The sequence below is a fragment of the Staurois parvus genome, unplaced genomic scaffold (genome assembly GCF_062004578.1).
Source record: "Staurois parvus isolate SC_StPar_1 unplaced genomic scaffold, SC_StPar_1.0 ptg001270l, whole genome shotgun sequence".
In the NCBI taxonomy this organism is placed as follows: Eukaryota; Metazoa; Chordata; class Amphibia; order Anura; family Ranidae; genus Staurois; species Staurois parvus.
The window spans coordinates 2,566,657-2,585,262 of record NW_028319066.1 but is presented as its reverse complement, the minus strand read 5'-3'; the positions used below and the strand labels follow the sequence as shown (position 1 = coordinate 2,585,262).

At 42.1% G+C, this 18,606-nt stretch overlaps 1 protein-coding gene across 4 annotated transcripts in view; it reads right to left on the bottom strand.

Annotated features, from left to right (window-relative positions):
* Window positions 1-918: 918 nt before the first annotated feature.
* SRSF11 (serine and arginine rich splicing factor 11) overlaps window positions 919-18,606 on the bottom strand; it is a 41,277-nt gene continuing 23,589 nt past the window's right edge. For 2 of the 4 annotated variants that reach the window (XM_089660768.1, XM_089660771.1), the window contains 9 exons: window positions 11,598-11,738; window positions 9,754-9,803; window positions 9,536-9,663; window positions 9,367-9,451; window positions 7,346-7,471; window positions 7,086-7,175; window positions 6,884-6,979; window positions 5,467-5,605; window positions 919-3,111 (listed from right to left, as the gene is read on the bottom strand). In XM_089660768.1, coding sequence (XP_089516894.1) covers window positions 2,914-3,111; window positions 5,467-5,605; window positions 6,884-6,979; window positions 7,086-7,175; window positions 7,346-7,471; window positions 9,367-9,451; window positions 9,536-9,663; window positions 9,754-9,803; window positions 11,598-11,738 — 1,053 coding nt within the window. In that variant the 3' untranslated portion in view covers window positions 919-2,913. The remainder of the gene's footprint in view (window positions 3,112-5,466; window positions 5,606-6,883; window positions 6,980-7,085; window positions 7,176-7,345; window positions 7,472-9,366; window positions 9,452-9,535; window positions 9,664-9,753; window positions 9,804-11,597; window positions 11,739-18,606) is intronic. The other 2 variants (XM_089660769.1, XM_089660770.1) reach the window with 2 other exon arrangements.

Genomic DNA, 18,606 nt, shown 5'->3' with positions numbered 1-18,606 from the left:
ATTTACCAAAAACCATATAATAGGAGGACAAACCTAAACAACACTTTCAGTTGTATCCAATTAGGCAGGCCCTTGCACTACATAGTTGAAGGTAAATCTAAAGGAAATTGGGCAGAAAATCTGCAGATAATTGTATAATGTATGGCCAGCCTTACTTGTGAGCAGAAAGATCAATGGACTAGAATACTCTCCAGCACTCTCATAGTTCATTCAGAACTACAAGCTGTCTGCCACAAGACAAGATGGTAGTTGTAGTCTATTCATTCACAAGAAATGTTCAAATTGTGAGAGTGGGTGCAGAGAAAGGATCCCCTTCCCACTGTTATGGGGGGGCAAAGAGGCTGCAGACCATTGCACCAGTGACCAGCAGATGCTGAGTGCAGTGTAATGCTCCTGCAGACCCTCAGCAGAGCTGTATGCCTGCACCTCGTACAGGCAGGCAGTTACTTGTGAGCAGAAAGATCAATGGACTAGAATACTCTCCAGCACTCTCAGGGACGGGGCGAAGGGGCTGCAGATGCTGGAACATATTTCACCCTCAAAATATGTTGGAACATATTCCAAAGGTGAACTTTATCCTTTAATATACCACCTACACCCCTCTGCCTTAGGTATCAGCAGTAATATAGGCACATACTCAGGTATTTACAATCACATTGGGGTGGATTTACTAAAACTGGAACGTGCAAAATCTGCTGCAGCTCTGCATAGAAACCAATCAGCTTCCAGGTTTTTGTCAAGCTGACAATAGAAGCGGATCGCCTACCATGCACAGCTCCTCCAGATTTCGTAAACAAACCCCTTTAAGTCTTGGTCAGCTTGTGATCATCCTCCGTGCATGCACACAGATAGATGAACAGTACTCGATCTACACAGACCGAACACCAACAAGGCCTCCAAATAAAATGAAACTAGCAATCCTGGTTTATATATTTTATTATCAAAGTTTCTTGTAAAACAAAATTTCAGGAACTGTACAACAAGATGGCACAGACTGGAAACTAGCTTTCATTACTGGGTCATCAACAAAAAATAAGCTCTTATGTTTTTGAAAATGAAACTGAAGAAAAAAAAAAAAAAATTCACTGACTACTGTGTGTAAGAATGGAATCACCATCAGTATACTACAGCACTAAGAGAACACAATCAGCAGGGTACGTTCTGGAAAGAAAAAAGAAGAAAGGACTTCTCAACAGTATACAAAAATATCCAATTAAAATGCAGTACTATATAAATCAATTTACACAGCAAAAAGAAGAACTTTTCAAGTGAACGGTCAAGACGTAAGTGTTAAACCACTAGCAGGCTTGTTGAATAAGGCAGGCAGCAATGATGAGACAAATCCAGGACAACATGCTAGAACCTGGAGCTACCATCAGATTTTTGTTTACTTCAGATATATCTGTTAAAAGAACAAGCAAAGTGACAGGTTCTCTTAAAAGCTCACATTTTCTGTTCCATTTTTCCATTGGAGCCATGGGTCCAATCCTTGTGTATGCTCCTTGTTAGAGCTTACACAGCACAGTTCTCCCTCATGCATCCATGTTTTGGGCATCTTTCAAAACTGAGCAGTGGGTATATAGGCTGAAGGTCACATGCTCCCCCATCCCCAGAGACACCGGCTGTTTCCCCGAGCTCTGACAAAAAGGAATGAAGTAGCAGGCTATGTGACAAACACAAATGAGTGTGGGGGAAAAAGGAGCGGTTAAGAAGTGCCAGTCACTTTGCTGTGAATAGGCTAAGGTGGACTGTGTTGTGATGGGTTCACACAAGAGCATTTATTGCCTATTAAATAGTCAGAGGAAGGGAACTTCTGAAAGACTGAAATGGTCAACATGCTAAGCTAACAAAGTTAAAAAAAAAGAAAAAAAAGAAAAAGAAAAAGAAAAGGTATGCAGCATTTGACCTATATTTTCAGACCAATTCCACAAAGTCTTTCAAAGAATTGTGTTTATAACACATGGACTCTCACCAACTAGTGTAAACAAGCCTTCAAAAGGGCATCTACTTTCACAAAGTACAAAGCCCTCATACATCTGCACAGCCCTTCCTTCTTTGATGGGTAAGGGTGACCCATTTGATACTCTGTTCTGACTGGCTGATCTACTAGGCCCATTGCCCGGCACATCGTCTCAGACTCCTTTGGGTGTCATAGCCCATCTTTGAAAACTCTGATCTCCTGAAGTTGTCTGCGTCACTCAGTCAGGTCTTTAAAACCCACCAAGAAGCCTGAGCAGAGGGGAAACTGGATGTTTATTTTTCTGCCGATTTGTTGCCTTGCTATACATCACTGCCTTATGTGCTAGCTTACCAAATAAGCCTGCTATTTGTATTGTAGCTGACGGCAAACTAGTGAACTGAGGGGGTCACTCACAGCCTTCAAACAAGTACATAAGATTAAAGCCTTAAAAAACAAAAACCACATTAAATCGGCAGAGTGTGTCTCATTCCCATGAGCAGAGGAGGTTCCGCTGTCCAACCTGCTGCATAGAGGACTGGCAGCTGTGAACACGGAGGGGTGGGGGTTGTCTAATGACTGCAAACACACACATACAGCTTTCTCTGACTAAAGTACTGCATATATCTATCTAGCACACAGGAGAGAGGAGGAAAGGGAATGGGCAGCTAAGTAGCAAATGATGGTAATCATGCGAGGTGTTAGACGCATGCAACGTGATCGTTAAGTTGCGTCACACTAGAGAATTGGGGTGGTTTTCATTTTACAAGTTTTTTTTTTTTTTTTTTCACCACACAAAACCGGTTATCCACTTCAATGTTTTAGATAGACAAACCTTTCAGCACAGCTCTAGTAACAGAAGGAAATGTACATTCACCAATAGCTCAGTGTTGCATACAACCAAAATTAGAACATATTAAATAGAAATAAAAATCACATAGTAATAAGGAGGAGAGTTAATCGCTCATATCCATGTCTTCCTCGTGATGATCGTCTCCATTCACTTTGGAGTCCTTTGGCGAGTCGCTGCTTGCTGGCTCAGCCGTGGTCTCGCAGTCTTGCGGCCCGCTGGCCTCTGAAACCATGTACTCTTCTCGCTTGTCCTTCTCGCTGTCGTAGCCCTGCTCCTCTTCATCATAATCCCGGGTTACCTGCTGTGTGGATGGAAAAACAAGAAAAGATTCTAATATGACCGATTCTTTAGTGGTGTTGTACCACACGAGAAACAAGCAGTGTACTACTACACGACATAAAAAGCATCTAGAACCTTTCAACCTCGGATTCGAAGATCCTTTAAAAAATAAAAAAAGTTTTAAGTCTTGGGGAACGCCTGAAAAACATTTAGTACATTAGCATGATCAGTACATCACAGAATGTTTTTAAGTACAAAAAAATGAAATGTTATAGCCAACATTTTGACATGCAAATCATACGTTTTCAGTAATAATCTTAAAAAAAATAAAAATATAAAAACCGCATCCCTGTACATTAGTGACCAGGGTAGACGTCCCCCCCCGTACAATGGTGGTTAGTGCTAGTTGGAGATCAACCCTGGCTGAGAAAAGGTTGATCTAGACTTTAGTATTGCTGAAGGTTTACCACCCATGTACGAGCCCTTCCTCACCGTGCCGGTGGAGGTTATATTCATTCACATCCCCAGTTTGAAAGCCAGCAACAGACCACCCAATGACCGCTCTGGTTTCTATCAACCATTGGGAACCAAAGTGGTTCCTGACCATTTGATTGCTTTAACAAGGTGATTTTTTTTCCCATTTTACACCAGCCTGCAACCACCACACAAGCCCACAGATGGCAGTGTGCCTGTTTCATACTGTAAAGAGATCTACAATTATAGTAATTTTTGTCAATTGAACGTGTACCAATAAAAGCTCAGTGTGTCCTTAACCCTTTCCTGCCGGCGCCTCCCAGCCCTTTAAGAGTTTCAGATGGTGGGATGGGGTTTAGGGATCATGTGACTGCCGTGACGAGTTATCACGGCGGTCACATGATCGGGAAAGGTCCAGATCGAAAGAGCAGACCGGGACCTTTCCGTGAGTACCGGACATGTGTGCTGGGAGCGCGCAGGTTGCGCGCTCTCAGCACATATGTTTTTTTGTTAAGTGCACGCAAATGTGCGGCCGCTCGGTGTCTAGGCCCAGATGCCAGGAGGCTGCACATTTGTGTGCTGCTGGCGTGAAGAGGTTAACACCTTCCCACACAGCCTACAGCAAAATTGACAGCCGGGTGGGACACTCCACGTTGTGACTGGGCGTCATATGACATCCTGTCAAAACAAGCCGCTCACGCAGCTGTGCAGTGGCGTGATCTGTCACCGACTGTGTCCACAGGACACAGCCGATGACATCACTACACCGGCCCATTGCCAGTGTCATGTGACCGCTGTGACCAATCACAGCAGATCACATGTCAATTGTATACAATGGATGGCTTCCTGTCATGCCATCCATTGTATACAATTGTTAGCTGTGATTGGTCAAAGCAGACACATGATACAGACAGGGCCATTCACAGCCCATCTGTATCATGTGATGAGCTTTGCCAAATCACAGCTAATCACAACAAGACTGAATGAATCAGTTTCATTCAGTAACAATGATTGCAAATATCAATGAAATACATTGGTATTAGTAATCATAATGTGTTAAAAAAAAAAAAATCCTGATCACTTGCCCAGAGTAGTTCAATGTGTTGAAAAACAAAAAAATAGTATTCTTTACATACGGTCACCAGTGTCCTTGATGAACACCACACCCGTTATATAATAACACTGTACTGAACTGGCAACAATATGTTAAAACAAAAACAAGCTTACAAAAAAAAAATGTACCCCTCACACTTCTGTTCAATTTTTTCATACTTTATTCAGTTAAAAAATTAACATGAAGTCCCTTTGCCCATTAATTTCCTTAGCGCCAGGTCAATTTCCCAATGTGGAAGACAAATTTCCAATAAGTTGCAGCTATAAATGTATGCCTGCCTGTATCTAGCAGCTACATACAAGAGCATGCTGGGTCTGCCTTAAGCTGGCAGCTATATGAGACAACTTCATGCAGAGCTTATCTACTCATGTGCAGCTCATGGACACAGCTGAAAGCACAGAAGGGGAGACTGCCACCACCAGAAATAGGCCATGGCATTTTTAAAGGACAAACGGTTAGCCAATGAAATTTTATGCTGGCTATCCAGAGTGCTGGGAAATGCATCTCGTTTTTGCTGCTCTGAGCATAGCTTTCATATGCACCGTACTATAAAGGGGAGTTATAAACTGGTGCTGATGCCATTTTAGTTTAGCCTGTTGTACAATAGACCTGTTACTAAAGTAAATGAATATTGTATGCAAAGCAACAAAAAAGCTGCCTGAAACTGAGGACTTTTGTACAGATACACATTCACTACAGGAAAGGGATACTTTGCTAAAATTAAGCTAATTTAGGATTTAAAACAAAAAAACAATTCCATGGGAAAAAAAAAAAAAAAAACCTACTTACTTTCACGTCTTTTTCACTTTCTGATCTCCGCTCACGTTCCCTCTCTTTATCTTTGCTCTTCTTCTTCTTGCTGGAAGATCGTTCTCTTTCATCCCTGTTCCTCTCACGCTCCTTATCCTTCTTCTTTTCTTTTTTGTGTCTGCAATTCCAAGAAGGTTGGGAAAAGTTAAACAGAACTGGCCAATGTACAACACTTCAGCAGACACTTGAACAGTTCTTGTATTCCCGCCTTTAGACAGAAACCAGCTAGGTATACCGTGCAAAATGCATAGCAGAGTGACTGATCTGACATAAGGGATCCCTGTCAAGAGATAACAATGGAGGCTGCCATTACCAGTCTCCTAAAAAAGGCAGTGCATTTCAATGGTTTGTGAGAGGTCAGAATGTTGTCTTCCATAGCCTCCGACTACGGTTTTTTTGTTTTTAAAAGAATAAGGGCATTTATCAACAGTTTTTTTTTTGCGGCAGAACTACTTTACTCAACACAAGTTTGGGAATACAAATGCAGTTTAACAGCTTCCCAACCGCCCTGTAGCAGGAATACTACTACAGGGTGGCACAGGTGCGCAAAATCACGTATATATGTGATTTTGTATTTCTGGGTGGGGGGCGTCATTCACGGCAGTCAGTCACCAGGTCCCGGCCGGTGGTTACTGAGGATCTCCGACAGGGAGGAGGGCTGCTTTGTTCACTAACAGTTCTCCTCCCTGTCAGCTGGGGCACACTGCTTTGGATGCATAGCGCAGCCATCCAAAGCAGTGTGCTTACCGTGAAGCACACCCCCCTAGTAAAACACGCCCAGCATACAGTTAACCCTTTGATTGCCCCCTCATGTTAACCCCTTCCTGCCCAGTGCCATTAGTACAAAGTCCAAAGGTGCAATCCTTAATGGGGAGCGGGGGACAAAGGCTTACAGCGGAACTTCCCCTTTTGGGTGGAGCTCCACTTTAAACTGCACAGAAAAACCAAATATTTGTGGCATTTTACTTTCCACACTTTAGTGAACAGGCTAGAAGATGTAACTACTACAGGAACAGTCAATTCCCTAGTACAGCCTCTTTGCATGTATTTACTCTCTGTGCTGACTCAGTTCCTGTGTCTCTTCCCTCACTATAGTGTGTCACTTTGCTGACAGTCTGAGTTTGCAGAGACTGTTGATATAACATCCAAGATGGCAGTGCCCAGCAGGCGTTTCACAGCTTTTGGATGTCTACACATTGGAGAGCTTTTACAAGCCAAAAACATGCATAAAAACAGATTAAATGCATGTATAAGCTTATGGGAAGTTTTTTTGTTGAAATTTATAGTCTGGTAACAAAAAGAACAAACACAACAACAAAAATGAAAACCTATCATCTCCTTTATGCACACCACAAAGAGTATAAGCGCATACACTTTTGGTGGCTAAAGAAATTACCTCCTTGGTGAAGGAGAGCGTGAGTACTTCCTCTTCGGTGACCTTGGCTTTTTAGGAGACCGAGATGCAGTTCGACTCTTCCTGCGCCTCCGATCTCTGTTAAAAAGAATACATTAGAAGATGCATTTGAAAGCAGATGATCGACAGATCCTCATTTCTGGCAACACTACACGGAGATTTCACACAAAGCAAAGGATTTTACCTGCTTGTGCTTCTAGACCGTCTGCTTGTGCTGTAGCTTTTAGGAGGTGTTTTGGATCGTTTTTTCTCCTTTTCTTCTCGCTTTTTCTCTCTAAAACAAGTTAAACAGCAATCTATTGATATTTGCACAAAGTCAAGAGCAATTTTATGAACCTGTGAATGTAAAAGTATTACCAATTTCTGAAGAGGAGGAAAAGGTTCTGGGAAATGGTGGTGAACACTGAATGGTGCATACACAGAAAAAGTAAAGTTGACAAATACCTAGACTTGGATCGAGAGCGGCGGGTTCTTTCCCGTGAGTGTGATCTTCGCCTGCGTGGGCTCTTTGATCGCCGCCGGCTTCTAGACTTTGAATGAGATCTTCTCCTTGATCTACTTCTAGATCGCCTAAGCAAGCAAGAGATCAGAATTAAAGACAGATTTACATGACTTTCTTTAAAAGGCAAACCTGTGTTCTTTGTGCAGAGCAATGCAAAAGGTTCACTCCAAAGCAGACCTCCCTAGCTTCCTATACATACCTTCCTTATGCGGTCACTCCTGTTGCTGGGAGCAAAAGGAAAGACCTGTATGAGTTGCGAGTCAATGGAGTCCCCTACTAGGCTGTCACACTGAGAAAGCCACATGCTCCTCTACCTGAAGTACCAGATATTGCCTTAGGCTCTATAGGCTGCTGGGGTGGATAGACGGAGGGCTTAAAACAAACCTTTTTCTTTGTCCTGAATCCATAAAATAGCATATCAACCAAACACTGGACTGGACTTTTGCACATCACATTTATATATGCACTTTACATTTCAGTATTTTTAGTTCGTATGGTTTTTGATACATGTTAATGCATGTCATTTGTTTGCACATGAATTCATATTCCTCTCTAAACTGTTACGTCATATTGCATTGAAGTTGGATTTGCACATTAAAAATGCATGTCAGTAATAAATTTCTTTAGATTATGCTGCACTTTTTCAAAGTATTATCATTGGTGCGGGACCTCGTGTCAGTGCTGGCTGCAGTTTGTTTTTGTATTTTTTTTCTTTTTTGTGTTAATCAGTTGCACTGTGTAGCGCAAAGACAGTACTTTATTTTACAGTGACAGTTACAGAAGAGTCTTCAGGGGATGGCAAAAGGGAAAAATTATAAATTGGTCAGGGAAAAGGGATTTGTCAGCGTCTCCCAGCTTAGTCAGTGAATCAACGATGGCATACAGTATTAAAGGATAGGTGTACATGATGAAGATGGACAAAATGCTCTTCTGCCTGATCAAATTAGTTTTTAACCCTTTCGCTGCCCGGTCTGTACACCATATGGACCTGAAAGCAGGAGGTTTTATACACAATCCAGTGGCTGCAGCCACAGGGATTGTGTATAAAACGGACAGGCAGACTCCTGCCTGTCAGGTGGAAGCAGTCAGGCAGCTCACAAAAATTTAGGGTTTGGCATGTTGACTATTTACTCGGCACAACCTCTACTTTTATATTGTACCAAAAATTTAGGTAATTTATTGCGTTTGTTTGCCTGAAAATTCACTTTAGTGTGATTTTTACTAAGATTTTTTGCAGAAATTTGCGTTTCCTAGACCTTTGCAATAATATCATGTGACATGGAACATGTGACAAATTGGAACTACTACTTTTTTATTCTCTAGGGTGTCTTCTTTCAGAAAATATGTTTGGGGGTTTTCTGTAATCTTCAGGCCTAAAATGATTTTTTTACAACGTGTGCAAAAACAGCTCTGGCAGCGAAAGGGTTAAACTGTGGGCTGAGAAAAGAGCCTTCAATACTCCCAGGAGAGGTTAAATTAAAAGACTCTTGTGAGGCAGACTAAAAGGACATTTATAGGCCTCTGTGTGCTTACTAAAATTTTATAACAAACACTGAAATTGAAAAGGAGAAACCCTGATCGCCGCACTCCAAGCAAAACCTGAAAGTCACTCAGGTAAAAGCAACGTTACCGTGAGGTAAGCGGAGACTGCTTTTACTTGACTGTTTTGCTGGCAGTGCAGAGATTTGGGTTTCTTCCTTTTAATCTCATGGTTTGTTATAAAGTTTTAGTAAAGCACACAAAGGCCTGTAAATGTCCTTTAGTTAGCCTCACAAGATTAAAGACCCTGCAACCAGTGCATTACCGAACCTAATGAACTTCAAGATTGAACATTATTGAGCCGGGACGAGTTCTTCTCAAGCCTGCACCCATAGTGAGAGCCTACAAGATTTGGACATAGGACCCTGAGTAGCATTCCGAGTCTTTTTAAAACATTGGAAATGGATATAGAAGAATCTCTCACCTGTGTCTGGAAGAAGAGGGTGTCCTCCTCCTCCTGGATCGGGAACGTGACCTTGAATGCTTTTTCGACTTGTCATCTTTCTTTTCTGAAATCAAATACGCAGATAGCTCTCAGATCTCTGATCAATCAAATCAACAGCAAAGAAAGTCACAGAGGACCTGAAACTTACCTGGCTCAATAGCTGCAGATATCAAGGACTGAGCCTCCCGGACACGCTTCATTGCCTCCTCGATATCTTTATTCGAGGCATCAGATTTCAGGCTTGGTGACACTAGCCCAGCCGTCACATGATTCAGCCTAAAAACCAAACATGTTATAATTCATTCAATGCACATACAGAATGGAGAGTGCAATGAGAAAACTCTGGGCATAAGGGAGAGGACTTACTTTGGATCCACTGTGCTCATGAGCTTCAACAACTGATCTGCTGCAAGAGACTGGAAACAAACCCACAAACACGTTAGCAATAAAATGACATTCAATGAAAAAAAAGAAAAAAAAAAAAAAACTGCTAAGCTTTCCAAGAAATGCAAAGATTCTTTCCAATCTAACCTTGCCCAGCCTAGAAAGAATGCCGATATTTTGGCCACTGAAAGAAATGGATACTGGGAGAAATGCTGACCTCTAAAATGTAATATACTGGGCCATCTCCTGGATTCCATTTTTTTTTTTCTTTTGAATAGGGTGCGGTATGGTGTATCAGCAAAATCACTTGTGGTATAAAGCAGAGCATCATCCCATAAAGTATATAGCAACTATTGAACACCTCTGATATGGGATACATTATACTACTAGTTACCACAAATCACAAAGAGACCAATATATCAAACAGATTTTATTACAAATTTACTAAAAAATATTAATGGTCCACACATAATAAAAATTGAAAAAAAAAAAAAAAAAAAAAAAAAAAAAAAAAAAGAGCATAATACATAGATGTCCCTGAAATAGGTTATGTGTTTTGTAAGTTTTTCATGCTTCTTCAGGACCGACAAGGAGAACGTATAATGGGTTTTGCAAATTAGTAGAATGATCTCTATAAAAGAATATGTTCAGGGGGGAAATCTATCTAGAAACTTCAAAAATCATCACAGAGGTGCTTGAAAACTGTGCCTGCCAGCCCATAAGAAACATTCGTGCACGACTCACTTGCAGTGTGCCCCCCCAGAAAAGCATGATGCAGATAGTGAGTGGATCTTTGGTAAGCCAGGATGGGAATCTAAAACTAAGGTGTATAAGGAAAATTATTTAAAGCAATCACACATAGCCACTAGGCCATCTCAGTCTCAGTTACTGGCATTCAAACATAGACAGGCGGCGCCTTCCTGTCATGTTTGACAGTCAGTAACGGAGATGGCCTAGTGGCTCTGTATGATCTGTGCGAATAGGGAGATCATTCTACTATTCTGCACAACCCATTATAAACTCGTCAGTCCTGAAGAAGCAGGTAAAACCCACAAAACACTGTGACCTATTTCAAAGGATAGATACCTTTAATTCTTTTATCTAGTAAAGTGGAACTTCACCCAAAAAGGAGATGTTCAGCTTATTTGTATCCTCCACTACCATATTTGGCACATTTTTTGGGGTGGGTTTGGGAAGGGGGAGCAGGCACCTGGTTTTGACAGGTACCCGCTGCCACTTCCGAGCCAGATTGCCGCAACTATCTGAGCTGGAAGTTTAGACCCTGCATGTCTCATTAAAGAGAACCTGTCAGCTAAAGATAATCACATAGCACGCGTTGAGAGCAATACTCATGCTACAAATCACACCGGAGTGAGAGCAATAATTCTAGTACAAGATCTCCTCCGTAACACTGAACTGATGACCTAGAAGGGGCTTTTGAAGTGTCACCTACAGAAAATATAGGGTACTGAAGTTTGTCTCCATTTCATAGGCGCACACAAATTTAAGGATCAACATATTGGGTATCTATTTGCTTGGTGCAACCTCATCTTATATTTTACCAAAATATTTGGGTAATTTATTGCATTTGCCTTAAAATTCACTTTGGTGTGTTTTTTACTGACATTTTGCATTTCTTAGACCTTTGCAGTAATATTGTGTGAGCATTCAGGAGCCCAGAACTCAAAATTTGAAGCTTGAAAAGATACACAAGTTACTTTTGAGGCAAATATGGCATTTTTGGTCCCATTCACTTCAGTGAGTGCATGAAAAGATGCTAGATACAGCAATGTCATGTAATTTAACTGTCAAAAAGGAAAATCTACCTGTGAGTTTAGATTGGCTCCTGGAAGAGTGAGAGCCGCAAGAGTGGGATCCAGTGTAGGTGCTCCCAGCGCAGAAAGGGGAACAGCTCCAATCTGTAGGCACATAAGATCTGCATTTGTATCCTGAAACATGCCCATGCTCTAGATTGGTTAGAAATAAAAACAGGTTTGTGTGGTACATCAATTACAACGATATCGAAAAAATGACAAATAAAAATGCAACAGAGCCATTGTAATGAAACATTCAATATTTTATCTGCTGGTATGATGTTTGGAGTATGCAATAGAGTATACTGCTACCTGCAACATTGTTTCTAAACCAAAGAATAGAAATTTAATGTACTGTATAATATATTATATCCTTAAAAATGGTGATCTGTGGTCAGTGTTCTCCCCCTTTTACTTTCATTTGGCAGTACTGCAACTAACACTTCCTGTCCTATGGTGGCAAAGCTCACTCTGTACTGTAACTATGGAGGAGTATTAATGTCACCCTAGGACAGGAAGTTTGATAGGAATTCAGAACACCTTCACTTCTCCACACCAAAGGGGAAGAATTACATAGCACAAAGCAGTGCACAGGACAGCAAAGATTCTGGGCCTGATATAATCAGGTGACGAAACTCATCAGGAGTCGAGCCACACGACGTACTCTGGAATGAGGCATCCACCTTACATTCCCAGCCAGAAGTGACTATCGCTGGGAAGCAACAAGGATTGGGTGAGACGCTCGTTCCATGTGACATGCCGATACCCTTAGTGGTTACTGGGGATATTTTGGCATGCTTTCATTTATTTTATGTGAGTGCATACTTTTTATCCAATAAATGGTTTTTAATGGATTCACGCTATGAGTTTCCTTTCATATCTTTCCTCGATTAAGGAGTTTAATAGTTTGGAGGATTCCACGCCATTTAATCAGTCTCTAAAATGATGAAGGACTTGTTGATTGATGATCTTTACTATGCTGACACTCACCACAAGTGCTACTGCCTATCTGGTTTGGATGGGCCACGATATCTGGTGAGCGTCCCTGAAACGGGGGAGGTTCTTCCTCTGGAGCATGTGGCGATATCTGAATGCACTGTATTCAAATCAATTATCGTTGTTACTCACGTGGTGATTTCGGTGGATCAAAAGGACTTTGTACTTCATCCCAATTTTCTTTTCTTTTTTTTGTTGGTGGATTTGTGTTAATTAAATGATTTAAATATTTGTGCATATCATTTATTGAAGTTTTATATTTCGTGCTATTTTTCCACTTTGCCTGTGATTCACATTCTTTTGCGCGGCTTTTGTCTTTTTTTGGATAGGTTTTCAACATTCTAAATTATTTTGAGATTATATTACAATGTCTCTATGCTACAGAAGTTGGATAATTGAAAACTCTCAGTACATAGGACCACAGCGAATGCCTGTATTAGATAGATTTTTTTTCCTTCCCCCAGAATAGCTTAGGTAATACATTATTTTAAGCAATACTGACTGGTCCCAGTTTGTCTAACCAGTTCTGTCAAAAGAGCATATACTTTAGTTTATAGCTTTTTAACAAGCTAAATGTTAGGAGCTAAATAACCCAACTTGATTTGATTTTTATTTATAATCACCAATTATATTTTTCATTACCATTTTGCACTGATTTTTATTAATATACAGGTGAAACTCAAAATATTAGAATATCGTGCAAAAGTTCATTAATTTCAGTAATGCAACTTAAAAGGTGAAACTAATATATGAGATAGACTCATTACATGCAAAGCAAGATAGTTCAAGCCGTGATTTGTCATCATTGTGATGATTATGGCTTACAGCTCATGAAAACCCCAAATCCACAATCTCAGAAAATGAGAATATTGTGAAAAGGTGCAATATTCTCGGCTCAAAGTGTCCCACTCTAATCAGATAATTAAGCCATAACACCTGCAAAGGGTTCCTGAGCCTTTAAATGGTCTCTCAGTCTGGTTCAGTAGGAATCACAATCATGGGAAAGACTGCTGACCTGACACTTGTGCAGAGAACCATCATTGACACCCTCCATAAGGAGGGAAAGCCTCAAAGGGTAATTGCAAAAGAAGCTGGATGTTCCCAAAGTATTGTATCAAAGCACATTAATAGAAAGTTATGTGGAAGGGAAAAGTGTGGAAGAAAAAGGTGCACAAGCAGCAGGGATGACCGCAGCCTGGAGAGGATGGTCAGGAAAAGGCCATTCAAAAGTGTTGGGGACTTACACAAGGAGTGGACTGAGGCTGGAGTCAGTGCATCAAGAGCCACCACACACAGATGGATCCTGGACATGGGCTTCAAATGTCGTATTCCTCTTGTCAAGCCTCTCCTGAACAACGAACGTCAGAAACGTCTTACCCGGGCTAAAGAAAAACAGACCTGGTCTGTTGCTCAGTGGTCCAAAGTCCTCTTTTCTGATGAGAGCAACTTTTGCATCTCATTTGGAAACCAAGGACCCAGAGTATGGTGGAAGAATGGAGAGGCACAAGGACCCCGAGTATGGAGGAAGAATGGAGAGGCCCAAGGACCCCGAGTATGGAGGAAGAATGGAGAGGCCCAAGGACCCCGAGTATGGAGGAAGAATGGAGAGGCACACACTGCAAGATGCTTGAAGTCCAGTGTGAAGTTTCCACAGTCTGTGTTGATTTGGGGAGCCATGTCATCTGCTGGTGTTGGTCCACTGTGCTTCATTAAATCCAGGGTCAACGCAGCCATCTACCAGGAGATTTTGGAGCACTTCATGCTTCCTTCCGCAGACTAGCTTTATGGGGATGCTGACTTCATTTTCCAGCAGGACTTGGCACCTGCCCACACTGCCAAAAGCACCAAAACCTGGTTCAATGACTGTGGGATTCCTGTGCTTGATTGGCCAGCAAACTCGCCTGACCTGAACCCCATAGAGAATCTATGGGGCATCGCCAAGAGAAAGATGAGAGACATGAGACCGAACAATGCAGAAGAGCTGAAGGCAGCTATTGAAGCATCCTGGTCTTCCATAACACCTCAGCAGTGCCACAGGCTGATAGCTTCCATGCCACGCCGCATTGAGGCAGTAATTGCTGCAAAAGGGGCCCAAACCAAGTACTGAGTACATATGCATGCTTCTACTTTTCAGAGGTCCGATATTGTTCTATGTACAATCCTTGTTTTATTGATTGCATGTAATATTCTCATTTTCTGAGATTGTGGATTTGGGGTTTTCATGAGCTGTAAGCCATAATCATCACAATGATGACAAATCACGGCTTGAACTATCTTGCTTTGCATGTAATGAGTCTATCTCATATATTAGTTTCACCTTTTAAGTTGCTGCACTGAAATAAATGAACTTTTGCACAATATTCTATCTTTTCGAGTTTCACCTGTATATTTCTGCACATTATTGCTTTTTATTTCATCTACAAATTAGCACAAATAAAGAACTCTGATTATCAGTTGATTTATGAAAATTAGTAGGTAATCGCCTTAATTCCAGATACCCGCCTGTTATCATAAATTATATACTGATTATTACCTCAGAGCAAAAGTTCTCACACCAGTTCTTTTGTACTTGGCAAACAGGCATATTACAATTTTCAATGATAAAATTTACTGGTAAACCCCATTTTAAAAATAAAAACATGTTATACTCGCCTGCTCTGGGTTTTTCCACAGAACAGCCCAGATCCCCCCCCCCATGCTCCTGGCTGCTCCTCTTTAGTTAGTGCCTGCACAGGAAGCTGCTTCCTAAGGGGGCACTCTTGCGGGCTCTAGCCCGAGCCACTTTCATCTTGCCACTCTTCCATAAAGGCCAGATTTGTGGAGTGCGGGACCAATAGTTGTCCTGTGGACAGATTCTCCCACTTGAGCTGTGGATCTCTTCAACTCCTCCAGTTATCATGGGCCTCTTGGCTGCTTCTCTGATTTATGCTCTCCTTGCCCGGCCTGTCAGTTTAGGTGGACAGCCATGTCTTGGTAGGTTTGCAGTTGTGCCATACTCTTTCCATTTTCGGATGATGGATTGGACAGTGCTCCGTGAGATGTTCAAAGCTTGAGTTTTATTTTTTTTTTTATATATAACCTAACCCTGCTTTAAAGTTCTCCACAAATCTATCCGTGACCTGTCTTGTGTGTTCCTTGGCCTTTATGCTGCTGTTTGTTCACTAATGTTTTCTAACAAACCTCTGAGGGCTTCACAGAACAGTGGTATTTATACTGAGATAAAATTACACAGGTGGACTCTTATTTACTAATTAGGATACTTCTGAAGGCAATTGATTCCACTAGATTTGAGTTAAGAGTATCACAGTAAAAGGTGCTGAATACAAAATGCACACCACACTTATCAGATATTTGTAAACAATTATGACAACCATTTTATCATTTTCCTTCCATTTCACAATTATGTGCCACTTTGTGTTAGTCTATCACATAAAATCCCAAAAAAATACATTTACGTTTTTGGTTGTAATATGACAAAGTGGAAACTTTCAAGGGGTATGAATACTTTTTAGGGCACTGTAGATGGAAGCCGCTGAAGGAATCTCAAACTGAGGAGTAAGAATCCTTAGTCTGATGAAACCAAGATTGAACTGTTTGGCTTCAATTCTAAGACGTTAAGTCTGGAGGAAACCAGGCACTACTCACCACCTGCCCAATACCATCCCAACAGTGAAGCATGCTGGCAGCAGCATCACACTGTGGGGGTGCTTTTCCACAGCAAGGCCGGAGAGACCAGTCACGGTTGAGGGAAAGCTGAATGGAGCAAAGTACAGACATATCCTCAATGAAAACGTCATCCGCAGCACTCACAACCTCAGCCTGGGCCAAAGGTTCACCTTACAACATGGCAAGGATCCTAAGCACAAACCCAAAACAGCACAGGAGTGGCTTAGGGACAACTCAATGTCCTACAGTGGCCCAGCCAGAGCCCTGACTTGAACCCTATTGAACATCTCTGGAAAGACTTGAAAATGGCTTTCCACCGATGGTCCCCATCCAACCTGACTGAGCTTGAGAGGATTTGCAAAGAATGGCAGAAAATCCAGTTGTGAAAAGCTTGTCATGTCATACCCAAAAGACAAGGCTGTAATTGCTGCTAAAGGTGCTTCAACAAAGTACTTTGTAAAGAGTTTCAATACTTAAGTGCATGGGATATCATTATTATACAGGATTCATATAGCACCAACAGTTTACGCAGCGTTTTACAATATAAGGGAACAGTACAATTACAATACAGTTTGATGCAGAAGGAATTGGAGGGCCCTGCGCAGGTAGCTTAAAATCTAAAGGGAGGGGAAGGGGGTACAAAGGTAGCAGCCGCAAGGGATGATCTAATGGAGGTGACGAGGACAGTTCTTAGGTGGAGGTGGGGAAGGCATCCCTGAATAAACAAGTTTAAGGATAGTCTAAAGGCAGACAAGGTAGGAGCTAAACGGACACATTGGGGCAGGGAGTTCCAGAGGATTGGAGAGGCTCTGGAGAAGTCCTGGAGGCAAGCATGGGTAGAGGTAACAAAGGAACTGGAGAGCAGGAGGTCTTGGGATGAGCAGAGAGGATGGTTTGGGTGACATCTGCAGATGAGGTTGGTGATGTAGCTGGGGGCGAAGTTGGGGATGGCCTTGTATGTTTTGGTTCGTATTTTTAATTTTATACGTTGGGCTGGTGAAAGCCAGTTAAGAGATTGGCAGAGAGGGGAAGCAGTCATGGATCGGTTAGGAAGGTGTATTAATCTAGCAGCAGAATTCATAATAGACTGAAGGGGGAGGATAGCCTGTGTAGGAGTAGGCCAATGAGGAGGGAGTTGCAGTAGTCAAGGCGGGAAATAACCAAGGAGTGAATAAGCGGTTTTGGGGTGTCGTTAGTCAGGAAGGGGCGAATTCTTGAAATGTTGCGGAGGTTGAGGCAGCAACATTTAGCCAGTGATTGGATGTGGGGGCTGAAGGATAGGTCAGAGTCTACAATTACACCTAGAACTCTGGCATGTGGGGGAGTGACCAAAGGTGATAAAGGGGTCCTGCAAGACACCGAAACGTAGCCTTACTGTAACTATGATCGTTCATTAAAACTTTTGTGATATGTAAGGAGATTGAGGGGGTTAGCTGAGCGGGTGAGAGGAGCTGAGAGAGATCTGGGTGTCATCATAGAGACGGTATTGGAAGCCATGAAAGGTTATCAACTGGCCCAGGGAAGAGGTATAGAGAGAAGAGGAGGGGCCAAAGGACAGAGCCTTGGGGTACCCCAAAAGAAAGAGGAGCGGAGGAGATGGTATTGCATGTGATACGAAAAATGCGCTGAGATAGGTAGGAGAACAAGGAAAGAGCAGAGTCACAGAGGCTAAGGGAGTGGAGTTTACTGAGGAGAGGCTGGTCAACGGTGTCAAAGTCAGCAGAAAGGTCTAAGAGTATGAGCATGGATTACTGGCCGTCGGTTTTAATAGGGCAGTTTCAGTGGAACGTTGTGGGTGGAAGCCAGACTGTAGGGGATTGAAAAAGCTGTTGTCAATGACGTAGCAACTCAGTTGTGGACAAGGCGTTCAAGAAGGTTTGAGCCACACAGGAGTAGGGAGATGGGCCTTAAGCTATTCAAACAGGTGGGGTCCAGTGAGGGTTTTTTTTTCTTTCAAGTATGGAGTTGACAAGTGCAAGTTTGAGTGGGGAGGGAAAGGTGCCGGAAGATGAGCGGTTGAAGATGTGGGTTATAGTTTAGAATGGAGCAGGAAGGTGGTTGCAGTAATTGTGAGGGGACAGGTGATGAGGTGGGCAGCGGAAAGGGGTTTGTCAACTTCCTCAGTGGTAACAGGGTTGAAGGAGGAGAGTGTTGAGTGTGGTGTTGGGCTTGGTGGAGAAAGCTGGACATCTCATTAAGAATTGTGTATTTTCTTTTAGAAATGATTGGTGGTAATAAGGTTGGTGGCTGGAGGCAGTGAGGTGTAAAGTAAAAAATTAAAGGTAGAAAAGAGTTGGAACACTTTTTTCTTATAAATTCACATTTCTAAAAAGTATTACCAGGCTGCAACATATAATTG